General features: G+C 41.7%; 1 protein-coding gene across 1 annotated transcript in view; it reads left to right on the top strand.

Annotated features, from left to right (window-relative positions):
- Window positions 1-915: 915 nt before the first annotated feature.
- The window catches only part of kdm2aa (lysine (K)-specific demethylase 2Aa), a 63,007-nt gene continuing 52,806 nt past the window's right edge, over window positions 916-11,116 (top strand). Inside the window, exons 1-4 of the mRNA XM_020621523.1 lie at window positions 916-1,599; window positions 8,320-8,458; window positions 8,760-8,838; window positions 9,013-9,059. Of these exons, the coding sequence (XP_020477179.1) occupies window positions 1,561-1,599; window positions 8,320-8,458; window positions 8,760-8,838; window positions 9,013-9,059 (304 nt within the window). The 5' untranslated portion in view covers window positions 916-1,560. The remainder of the gene's footprint in view (window positions 1,600-8,319; window positions 8,459-8,759; window positions 8,839-9,012; window positions 9,060-11,116) is intronic.

Raw genomic sequence — 11,116 nt, 5'->3', positions numbered from 1 at the left:
AAAACCTAGGGTATGCATTTTATGTGTCAAAATGTTTTTGAATGATGCAGAGTCCTCTATTGTTTGTGGCCACAGGACAACGGGAGGAGCCTAGTCTACATAGAGGTGTAGCAGAGCATCGGGGTATTATACAATATGTGTGTATACACTTTGTTAACATGTAGAGTAAATGTCTATGCCCTTCCTTTCTTGTGTACATTGTTTACAGCTACTTTTTGTATAAACGATGTAATTTATAGCTACGTGTTGACTTAAACTAAGATGAATCTGTTGGATGATTATTATATTGTTTTATTGGTAGTGCGCGTCAGTCTGAGATGTTCCTCTCGCTCGCCGTATTCCAGTTGTGGTATTTGAAAGACAACTCACTGCCACCTATCACAACGGCCATGCAACATTTTCCAGCCAATCGACAGTAGCTAGTTCAAAGCACACTTCCATTTATGGACCTTAAGGCACTTCCCTGTAGAGATGAAGGCTACAAAACGTGTCTCTGCGAAATGAGACGTTAAGAAGGAAAGCACGGGCCACAGAAGACATCATACTTTTGGGATCACTACAGGAGCTTGGAAGTGGACAGACTTATGTAAATATGGGGGTAAGCGCTCTAAGACAAGTTACCTCCGAGGTAATTTCGGTTATTTCTGAGTGACGAATAGCTAAGTTCGGTAATGGACGGTCGGTAGTTTGTTCTATCGTCACACGATTGGCTTCTTCTCTTTACTAATTGTGTATATGTCCACCAATCAATGCCATTGGGCTTTATTAACCAATAAGGTATCAGGTCGTTTTCTTATTGTGCTGTTATTGGTAGCTTTACAGTTATTTATACGTCTATTTGGTGTTCTTGTCCAATCACAGTTACCGGTTTTTCACGTGAGTGACAATGTTGTAGTCCAATGAATCCCCTCCTGAACATATCTGTGACTGGCCAATTGCATGTTTGTAGGCGTGAGATTATGATGTGTTTTTGTGATGATATACAAAATGGCTGCGGTTCTGGGTTTCTATTAGCTGTGCTACATTTGTATAAATAGTAGTAGCAGCATATAGCATTTCTCGTAGTTTATCATAACTATCGGAATGAAGGAATTCTAATATAACTATATGGATAATTTTGTTTTCGGCAGAAGCGGGGTGGCTAGCATTATATGGACACGACTTGGGATGGCGAAAATAAACAACAACGCTTTTCGGATAGTTGACTTGATCATGTAACTGTTTGTACTTTGCTTAGCGTTAACCTTTTTAAACGAGTGGGACTGCACATTAATTCCTATATTTGGCATTAGTGGGTTCACTACACGTGTTAAGTCAGTAGGTGTAAATGAAATGCTAGACTGAGAGCAATTAATGTTAGGCACGTTTTAGAGCTTAGCAGAGATGGTAAAAATAGCGTATTCTCATCTCCGTTAACGTTGACTAAACGGGAGAATCCTAAGATGGTCAGTTTACTTTTTATAAACCCACTTTGCGGATGTTGCTTAGCCTACTCACCAGTGAGCCATGTGGTACTATAGTAACATTACAGCTTAAGGTTGGACAAAACTTTTTGGAGTGATGATGGATAATTCGAAGCCGCGCTACAGCAAAAGGCTGGTAAGTTTTTCAAAGTATCAGCGGATTTCATAACTTAACTCACTATCAGAATAATGTTATACCGTGGGTGCTGTGTGTGTTTACTTGGATTTACTGTTTTGTATACGTTTTTAGATAACCATGGTAAGACATAAAAACAATGGCAAAGCCAGGGTAAAAAAAACAAAAAACACATCCCATAAAGTTCAGCTCCTCGCTGGGTATCTATGGCTTTAAACAGTAGGCCAACTATTATTACACGGAGTTTATTTATGTGCTGTCTCGTGGCGGCACAGTCCCCATTGTGTCTGTATGTTTTGTTTTTGTTTTGAACGAGGAAAAATAAGATATGGTGTTCAGATGGAGTAGGGATGTTAAAGCTGCATTAACTGAGATTCAGCACAAATTTAGATAAATCAAGTTAAAAAAAATGGTCTAGAAGTGTTTTTTTTGCCCACGGGTGTACTAAGACTACGTTCACACTGCAGGTCTTAATGCTCAGATCGGATTTTTTTTTGCGCTGTTGTTCACACTGTCATTTAAATGCGACTGCCATCTGTCTCATGTGTGAACGGTATACGGTCCTGAAGTGACCAGCATGCGCAGAAGAGGACGTGACGCCAGACGCGGCGTACTGTGTTTGCGGAAATAAAAAGGGGTGTGGCTCGTGATAGCATGTGCGTAGCGATGTACCTTACAATTTGCAATTGAAATAAAGACATAATAATAAGAAGAATATCAAGAAGAAGGAGAGCACAAATATTGCTTATGGCCTTTTGTGGAGCAGTGGCTGCTACCTGTGTACAGAGGAATGTGTGGGTGCGGAGTCGGAGCCAGGACTGGTGGGATTCCGTGAGGGGCTTCACTGACACAGAATTCATTAATAATTTCCGAGTGAGGACTGAAGTCGCATTGCAAAACATCGGATACGTATCCGATTTAGGACCACATATGAAAGTGGTCTGGGTCGGATTTGAAAAAATCGGATTTGTGCTGTTCACACTGTCATAAGGAAATCGGATATGGGTCGCATTTAGGCAAAAAGATCAGATTTGAGTCACTTCAGCCTAGAGTGTGAACGTGGTCTAAGTTCCCACCCTACTCTTCTTCATGCCTTGTGTTTATTTCTTATCCTCTGTGGCCACTGTTGTTAAAATCTGCGCTGCACTTCTTCCATGCCCCCGTTGATCAGAGGTTATAGGACTTGTGTTTCACACCAATATGGGACATTTCAAAGACCAGGGAGGCTCCCTGTGCAGGTACAACCCAGGATGGGAGCGGACCTGTTGGATCTAAGAGGCCACAGAAAGATTTCTGTAGCACGGAAAGATTGCGACAAAGAATGAGGAAAAACCAGGGTTAACAATGGTTTGGCATGTCAGAGATGGAGACCACTAAAAATCATCCAAAGAACTAAAATTTTACGCAGATGAGATTTTCTTCCTTTGGACATGTTAAATACCTGGCTAACCCGTATATATCGGCATCATTAGCAAGCTAACATGAGCATTTCAATTTTGTTCCTTTGTATAGATTTATTCTGGTTGTAATTTGGAGTCATTTCAACTGACTGCACTGTTAGTGTTTTGTTGTTCAAATAGCAGAAACCAGCACTTTTCCCTAATTAGCAAATTAAGTAATTTTCCTCACTATGCTCAGTTTTGTTCAAGGCCACATGGTTTGCATATGTTGTACATGACACAGCAGTCCATGTAGCATTTTAGTGAGATGCTAAAATTTACACCATCAACACAGCTACAAAAGTGGGGAGTTTTTTCCCCAACTATCAAAGTGTAACATGTAAATTTTCTTGCTTCACATAGAACCTTATGTGTGTCAAGTATGTACAGTGCCTTGCGAAAGTATTCGGCCCCCTTGAACTTTGCAACCTTTTGCCACATTTCAGGCTTCAAACATAAAGATATAAAACTGTAATTTTTTGTGAAGAATCAACAACAAGTGGGACACAATCATGAAGTGGAACGAAATTTATTGGATATTTCAAACTTTTTTAACAAATAAAAAACTGAAAAATTGGGCGTGCAAAATTATTCAGCCCCTTTACTTTCAGTGCAGCAAACTCTCTCCAGAAGTTCAGTGAGGATCTCTGAATGATCCAATGTTGACCTAAATGACTAATGATGATAAATAGAATCCACCTGTGTGTAATCAAGTCTCCGTATAAATGCACCTGCACTGTGATAGTCTCAGAGGTTCGTTTAAAGCGCAGAGAGCATCATGAAGAACAAGGAACACACCAGGCAGGTCCGAGATACTGTTGTGGAGAAGTTTAAAGCCGGATTTGGATACAAAAAGATTTCCCAAGCTTTAAACATCCCAAGGAGCACTGTGCAAGCGATAATATTGAAATGGAAGGAGTATCAGACCACTGCAAATCTACCAAGACCTGGCCGTCCCTCTAAACTTTCAGCTCATACAAGGAGAAGACTGATCAGAGATGCAGCCAAGCGGCCCATGATCACTCTGGATGAACTGCAGAGATCTACAGCTGAGGTGGGAGACTCTGTCCATAGGACAACAATCAGTCGTATACTGCACAAATCTGGCCTTTATGGAAGAGTGGCAAGAAGAAAGCCATTTCTTAAAGATATCCATAAAAAGTGTTGTTTAAAGTTTGCCACAAGCCACCTGGGAGACACACCAAACATGTGGAAGAAGGTGCTCTGGTCAGATGAAACCAAAATCGAACTTTTTGGCAACAATGCAAAATGTTATGTTTGGCGTAAAAGCAACACAGCTCATCACCCTGAACACACCATCCCCACTGTCAAACATGGTGGTGGCAGCATCATGGTTTGGGCCTGCTTTTCTTTAGCAGGGACAGGGAAGATGGTTAAAATTGATGGGAAGATGGATGGAGCCACATACAGGACCATTCTGGAAGGAAACCTGATGGAGTCTGCAAAAGACCTGAGCCTGGGACGGAGATTTGTCTTCCAACAAGACAATGATCCAAAACATAAAGCAAAATCTCCAATGGAATGGTTCACAAATAAACATATCCAGGTGTTAGAATGGTCAAGTCAAAGTCCAGACCTGAATCCAATCGAGAATCTGTGGAAAGAACTGAAAACTGCTGTTCACAAATGCTCTCCATCCAACCTCACTGAGCTCGAGCTGTTTTGCAAGGAGGCATGGGCAAAAATTTCAGTCTCTCGATGTGCAAAACTGATAGAGACATACCCCAAGCGATTTACAGCTGTAATCGCAGCAAAAGGTGGCGCTACAACGTATTAACTTAAGGGGGTTGAATAATTTTGCACGCCCAATTTTTCAGTTTTTTATTTGTTAAAAAAGTTTGAAATATCCAATAAATTTCGTTCCACTTCATGATTGTGTCCCACTTGTTGTTGATTCTTCACAAAAAATTACAGTTTTATATCTTTATGTTTGAAGCCTGAAATGTGGCAAAAGGTCACAAAGTTCAAGGGGGCCGAATACTTTCGCAAGGCACTGTAACACTGCAAGTGATGCAGTAGTGGCTGGAACATTAGTACTGTATTGATATTACTGGGGGAAAAAACATTCATTTGTATAATTTGCTTGTGTTACTGCTTTAGGTAGGAAAAAGGACCCTTCTTGTTGCAATGCCACAGAAAATCACAGGCTCTATGGACTGTATTTGTTAATATTACTGCAGAGCCGCCTGACTGCTGAATCTGTTTCCAGCTGTAGTTGCTACATATGACGTAGTTTCACAGACATGGCAGAAGGGGCAAGGAAGAGTGGAGTAGTAATGGCCACTTCAAGCTGAAATAATATTTGGCATTTGCTGGGAAGTACCCAATGTTCCATGGTGGTGGAAAGCACATTTGCTAGGTTTTTTAGCAGTATGCCTCTCCAGAGTTGCTTTAGACTGAAGAACAGCACTCTGTATTTTCCAGTTGCTTATATAATGCCAGGTGACTATCGCATACAACAGCATTCATTTGTAACGACTGTACAGCTCACATGCATTATCATCATACAGCTTATCTAGTTGTGCTGTCACCATTTTTTTTTTTTTTGATGCGACCGTATACCCTGGCTGAACAAATGCCGTCAAACTTCAAAAACCCTCCCCCCTGACAAAGCTAATACGTAGCATGTCTGTCATCTTTGTGATGAGGGCTGTTTTGCTCTGCATGTCGATCATCAAATTTCCTTCTTTGGGTGACAAAGGTAGCCATTGACTGTTGATCTGTGGACCACATGCTGGACGCCTTGTCTTCCAATGGCTATGCATAGTTGTTGTCAATTTATGATATGCTAACTTAACCTAGCAGAGTTTGCACTGCACCTCATTTTTGTTTATTTCTCAAATAAACTCCACACAGAACTTTTTGACTGTATTCAGGTGCCGGTAAAAGCAAGGGGAAAAACAGACAAAATCATAGTCCTATGAAATAGTCTTTTTTTCAATTTAATGACTATTCAAAAGTCATTACCCACTACACCTCACTACACACCTCTGAATATAATGTGGTCCAGTACAACAGCACCTTTAATTCTGACCTCAATAATAAACCTATAATTGCATTTATACATTTATGACAATTTCACCAAAAACTGAAACATATTGAGCTTCATGAACGCAGTTGTTAGGATGGAAGTGTTGCATCGAAATGCACACAATTGTACAGGTGTACCTAATAAAGTGCCCAGTCAGTGCATTAGTTCCATTGTTGAATGCAGTGAGAGAGAACTGTGTGTGATTATGGAGCACAAGGGAGTTGATGACTCATCTTGGAATTATCCCTTTGTTACCTGTCAAACCTGCTGACCATTCATTTAGAATGTGAGGCAGGGAGGGGGTCGTGCTTATACTGGGGTCAGTGCATGGGAGCTCCAGTGGATTCTCCGGCTGAGAACCAGTGGACTGGGAGCTCTGCTCTTACCACCGAGCAAAACCGCGCTTTGGTTCTTTTGTATTAAGTTGCTTTAAAACACTGAGTTTTGCTGGACTTTTTGTTCTCTAGTCTGTTTTCTCCTCATTTGTGCACCTTGGCAGTGGTTGAGATTGCAGCAAAGACTTCTTTTGTGCCACTTACTATACCATTTAAATCAGGGGCAGTACATGCTTTGTGAACAAAAACTGATGCATAATGAACTAGTAGTGTAATCTAAAGCGAGAACACAAACACTAAAGGTGCTTATAAGCACTGTTCACCAGATAGCCTGCTGGATGACCTCTACACCTGCTTTAAGACCTCCAGCGACAGCCCAGAGAGGAGGCACACACACACCGAGACCAACCAGCCCCCCACCTCCCCTCCACTAACTGTCTCACCAGGCCAGGCACGCAAAGTCCTGAGGAAGATCAACCCCTGCAAAGCAGCATGACCGCACAACATCACTGGGAGGGCTCTCAGGGCATGCGCCAGCGAGCTGGCTGATGTTCTCACCACCATCTTCAATTCCTCCCTCAGCCAGAGCATTGTTCCCACCTGCTTTAAGACCACAACCATTGTCCCTCTTCCCAAGAAGAGCCCGGTCAGAAGAGCCTGAATGACTACAGGCCAGCACCACTAACCCCAATCATTATGAAGTGTTTTGAGAGAGTAACCAATAACAATCTGTTGAAGGGGGGGAGGAGACTGCCGGCACCGAGATTCGAACCTTCAGCCTTCTGGTTTAGAGACGACTGCTATACCCACTGCACCACTGTCACTTTGAGTTTGCGGACACACCGCAGTGATGGGTCGCATCACTGGTGGGGATGAAGCAGCCTACAGGAGGGAGGTGGCTGGTCTGGTGTCATGGTGCAAGGACAATAATCTCAGCCTCAACATGGACAAGACGAAGGAGATGATAATGGACATGAGGAAGGAGAGGAGATCTCATCAGCCACTGTTCATCCGCGGGCTCGAAGTGGAGAGGATTGAGCAGCTTCAAATACCTGGGCATCCACATCAGTGAGGACCTTACTTGGAGACTTAACCCCGCACAGCTGGTCAAGAAGGCCCAACGGCAGCTGTACTTCCTGAGGAGGTTTGGCATGTCGCCTAGGATCCTTTGCAACTTCTACAGCTGCATCAATGAGAGCATCTTGACTAGCTGCATCACTGTCTGGTATGGCAGCACTACTGCTATGGACCGCAAGCACCTGCAGAGAGTGGTAAAGACTGTGGAGAAGATCACCAGGACTCCACTGCCCTCTCTGCAGAGCATTTACCACCGCAGGGTGCGTAGGAAAGCTGCCTCCATCCTCAAAGATCCAACCCACCGCAGCACGGACTATTCGACTCCCAACCCTCTCACCGGAGGTTCAGAAGTGCGAAATGCAGGACCACTAGACTGAAAAACTCACTTTCCCTCTGCCATCAGACTTCTAAACAGCTGAGGAATTTATTACCAGGAAATATGTGATGTACTGTTTACATTCTCAGTTTGCACATGCATAATTGCACAATGACTGTTGGCTGCTGCACATGCTGCTCCCATGCAGCATACATTCTCTGTATATTCTTTTTTTTTTTTTTTAATTGTATTGCTGCTTAAAGTGCCTTAGATTTTGTGTTACTCATCTACTTTATATTTCATTTGTATTTTGTGGCATTCACGTGGACAGCAAAGTAAGAATTTCATTGAACAGGGAAACACGTTTCCTAACTGTGCATATGACAAACACTTTGAACTTGAACTTGTCCTCGTTCCACTATTTGTCTTTTCTCTGTCACCTACCTTTACTTTGTCTCCTATTTTATATTTACCCCTTCACTTTTTATTTCCCTTTCCTAGCGGGCTGGTACCCGACGACGTTACCATGATGATGGCATCTCCGATGAAGAAATTGATGGAAGGAGGATGTTTGACCTGGAGGAGAAAGTTAACAGTCAGAGATTTACCTCTGACCGTGTTATTCGCATGGAGGGAAAAGGTAGGCCAGAACATTTGGTGAGATTTGCATTTTATTGTGATAAAGCTCTGATATGAGTTTAACATGATAGGCTGCCTGGTGACAACAGCAAGTTGCAGTATTTGACATCACTCCGTCTTGCCCCCATGGCTGACACAGATTACTGTGATAGATATTGATGTCGTTTATGCAATCAAATCGGTTGTTATTGCCAAGACTGTCAGGAATTATTTAAAAATGGCAGATGGCAAACCACAAAAATGGGATGAAAATAGTCTTTGTGTGTGTGTGTGTGTGTGTGTGTGTGTGTGTGTGTTTTTAGACTTTACATACGAATTCATTCAGAGAGGTGGTCTGAGGGATCCAATCATCTTTGAGAAGCCTGATGGACTAGGAATAAAGTAGGCTTTTTTTTTCTTCCTCCTCATCATTTTAATTACTTCTTCAAGCCTTTTTATGTAGTCTTTGGTAACTTGCTTGATCTTTCTTCTCCACTGGAAAAATAACTGCTGTCATAATTTGATTAAGAAACCAAACATGAGCACAAGTAACATGAGTAACCTCTTGTTCTGTAGGATGCCTGATCCCGACTTCACTGTCAATGATGTCAAGATGTTTGTTGGTAAGACTAAACTTTAATTGATATGTTTGGGACTTTTCAGGTTGGTCATGAAATGATATTGGCTTGTCCAAATGTATATGATAATAGTCAGTGTAACTTCCTTCTTTATGTACCAATCCTGAAGGTTTTTATTTGAAATGCGACTACGTTATAAGAAATGAAGCACAGGATATACAGCTCTTGTTCTGTGCACTCCAAAGTGTGTCTTGGGCTCAAATGAAGCTTCAGCTGTCTACTTTGTCCACATCAGTTTAGAGCTGGATAAATATAGTTTATTTAAATAATTGTAATAAACGGTAAGATTTGATTTTGATTTGATTTATTCTTTCAAGCATGTAAAAACAGTTGATATGACAACACACATAATTTTACACATAATCCAATATCAATTTATTTATACCTAGTACATCCAAGATTCCAGCCCTTTACCACCCATTAAAGTCCCCATGGCATATTCACTCATTTTGAATTTCATGCCTGAAACATGTTCCAAAAGAGCTGGGATAGGGCAACAAAAGACTAGGAAAGTTTGTTAATGCTTAAAAAACACCTGTTGAGAACATTCCCCAGTTGAATGTTTATTGGAAACAGGCCCGCGTCATGATTGGGTATAAAAGGAGCATCCCAAAAGGCTCAGTCATTCACAAGCAAGGATGGGGCGCAGTTCACCACTTTGTGAACAACTGCATGAGCAAATGGTTAAACAGTTTAAGAACAACGTACAGTTGCAAGGAATTTAGGTAGTTCATCATCTACAGTCCATAATATCAAAAGATTCAGAGAATGCGGAGAAACTTCTGCACATAAGCGGCAAGGCCGTAAACCAACCCTGAATGCCCGTGACCTTCGATCACTCAGGTGGCACTGCATTAAAAACAGACATGATTCTCTAAAGGATATTACCATGTGGGCTCAGGAACACTTCGGAAAACCATTGTCAGTTAACACAGTTCGTCGCAACATCTACAAGTGCAAGTTAAAACTCTACCATGCAAAGCAAAAGCCATACATCAACAACACCCAGAAACGCCTCTGGCTTCTTTGGGTCCGAGCTCATCTGAGATGGACTGATGCAAAGTGTGCTGTGGTCTGAGTCCACATTTCAGAATCTGAATCTGCTTTATTGGCCAGGTGTGTTGGACACACAAGGAATTTGACTCTGGTACATCGGCTCTCAATGTGCATGTACATATCCCCATGCAAGGGGCAAGTAAACAGTAATCCAACATAAAGCTGTGTAATATAACAAAATAAGCAGCATTAGCAAGCAACAAACAGTGCAAAATAAGCAGTATAAACAGGCAGTCAACAATGCAGATAGACTAAAGAATGTATATTGTGAGATGAGATAAATAGGAATAAAAATAGTACTTGAATAAGACAACTGTACGGATCTGTATTCTCTGTACAATGTATATTTACAGGTATTACACTGAGGAAAGGTATTGCGCTGAGGGTTATTGTCCAGTCATGCTGTCGTGGGTCAAGTGTTCATCAAAGTTACAGCCTGGGGGAAGAAACTGTCCCTGTGCCTAGTTATCTTGGCGCACAGTGACCTGTCACGCCGTCCAGAGGGGAGCGGTTCGAACAGCAGAGGGGAGAGCACACATCCCTGGGGTGTGCCTGTGCTTATTGTCCGGGTGCTGGATGTGGTTTTCCCCAGCCTCACCTGATTGATTGATTGATTGATTGATTGATTTTATTCTTTCAAACATGCAGAACAGAACAAATGACAACAACACACATAATTTCACATATCCAACAAATACTAATCCAAAATCAGTTTGCTTACACCTAATACATGTTTGAATGGAGTAGGAAGAAGTCAGACTTATCCAGTCCTACCCCATGACATCATATTACAAAATTTCATGCATCATCAGCTGCAAGCAGTATCTCTACATAGATAAAACAGAGTGTTTCCTCAATGCCTTCTCGAATAAATCTTATTCTTGCATATATCTTGTATAACACATACATTTATATTTAAACTCCTAAATTCTAGTACTATTTATCATGTCCACAGTTAAATTATTCCATAATTTGACCCCACTTAT

Source organism: Monopterus albus, unplaced genomic scaffold (assembly GCF_001952655.1).
Source record: "Monopterus albus unplaced genomic scaffold, M_albus_1.0 scaffold260.1, whole genome shotgun sequence".
NCBI classification, from domain to species: domain Eukaryota; kingdom Metazoa; phylum Chordata; class Actinopteri; order Synbranchiformes; family Synbranchidae; genus Monopterus; species Monopterus albus.
Note: the sequence above shows the minus strand (reverse complement) of the source record. Positions and strands in the feature narration are given on the sequence as shown.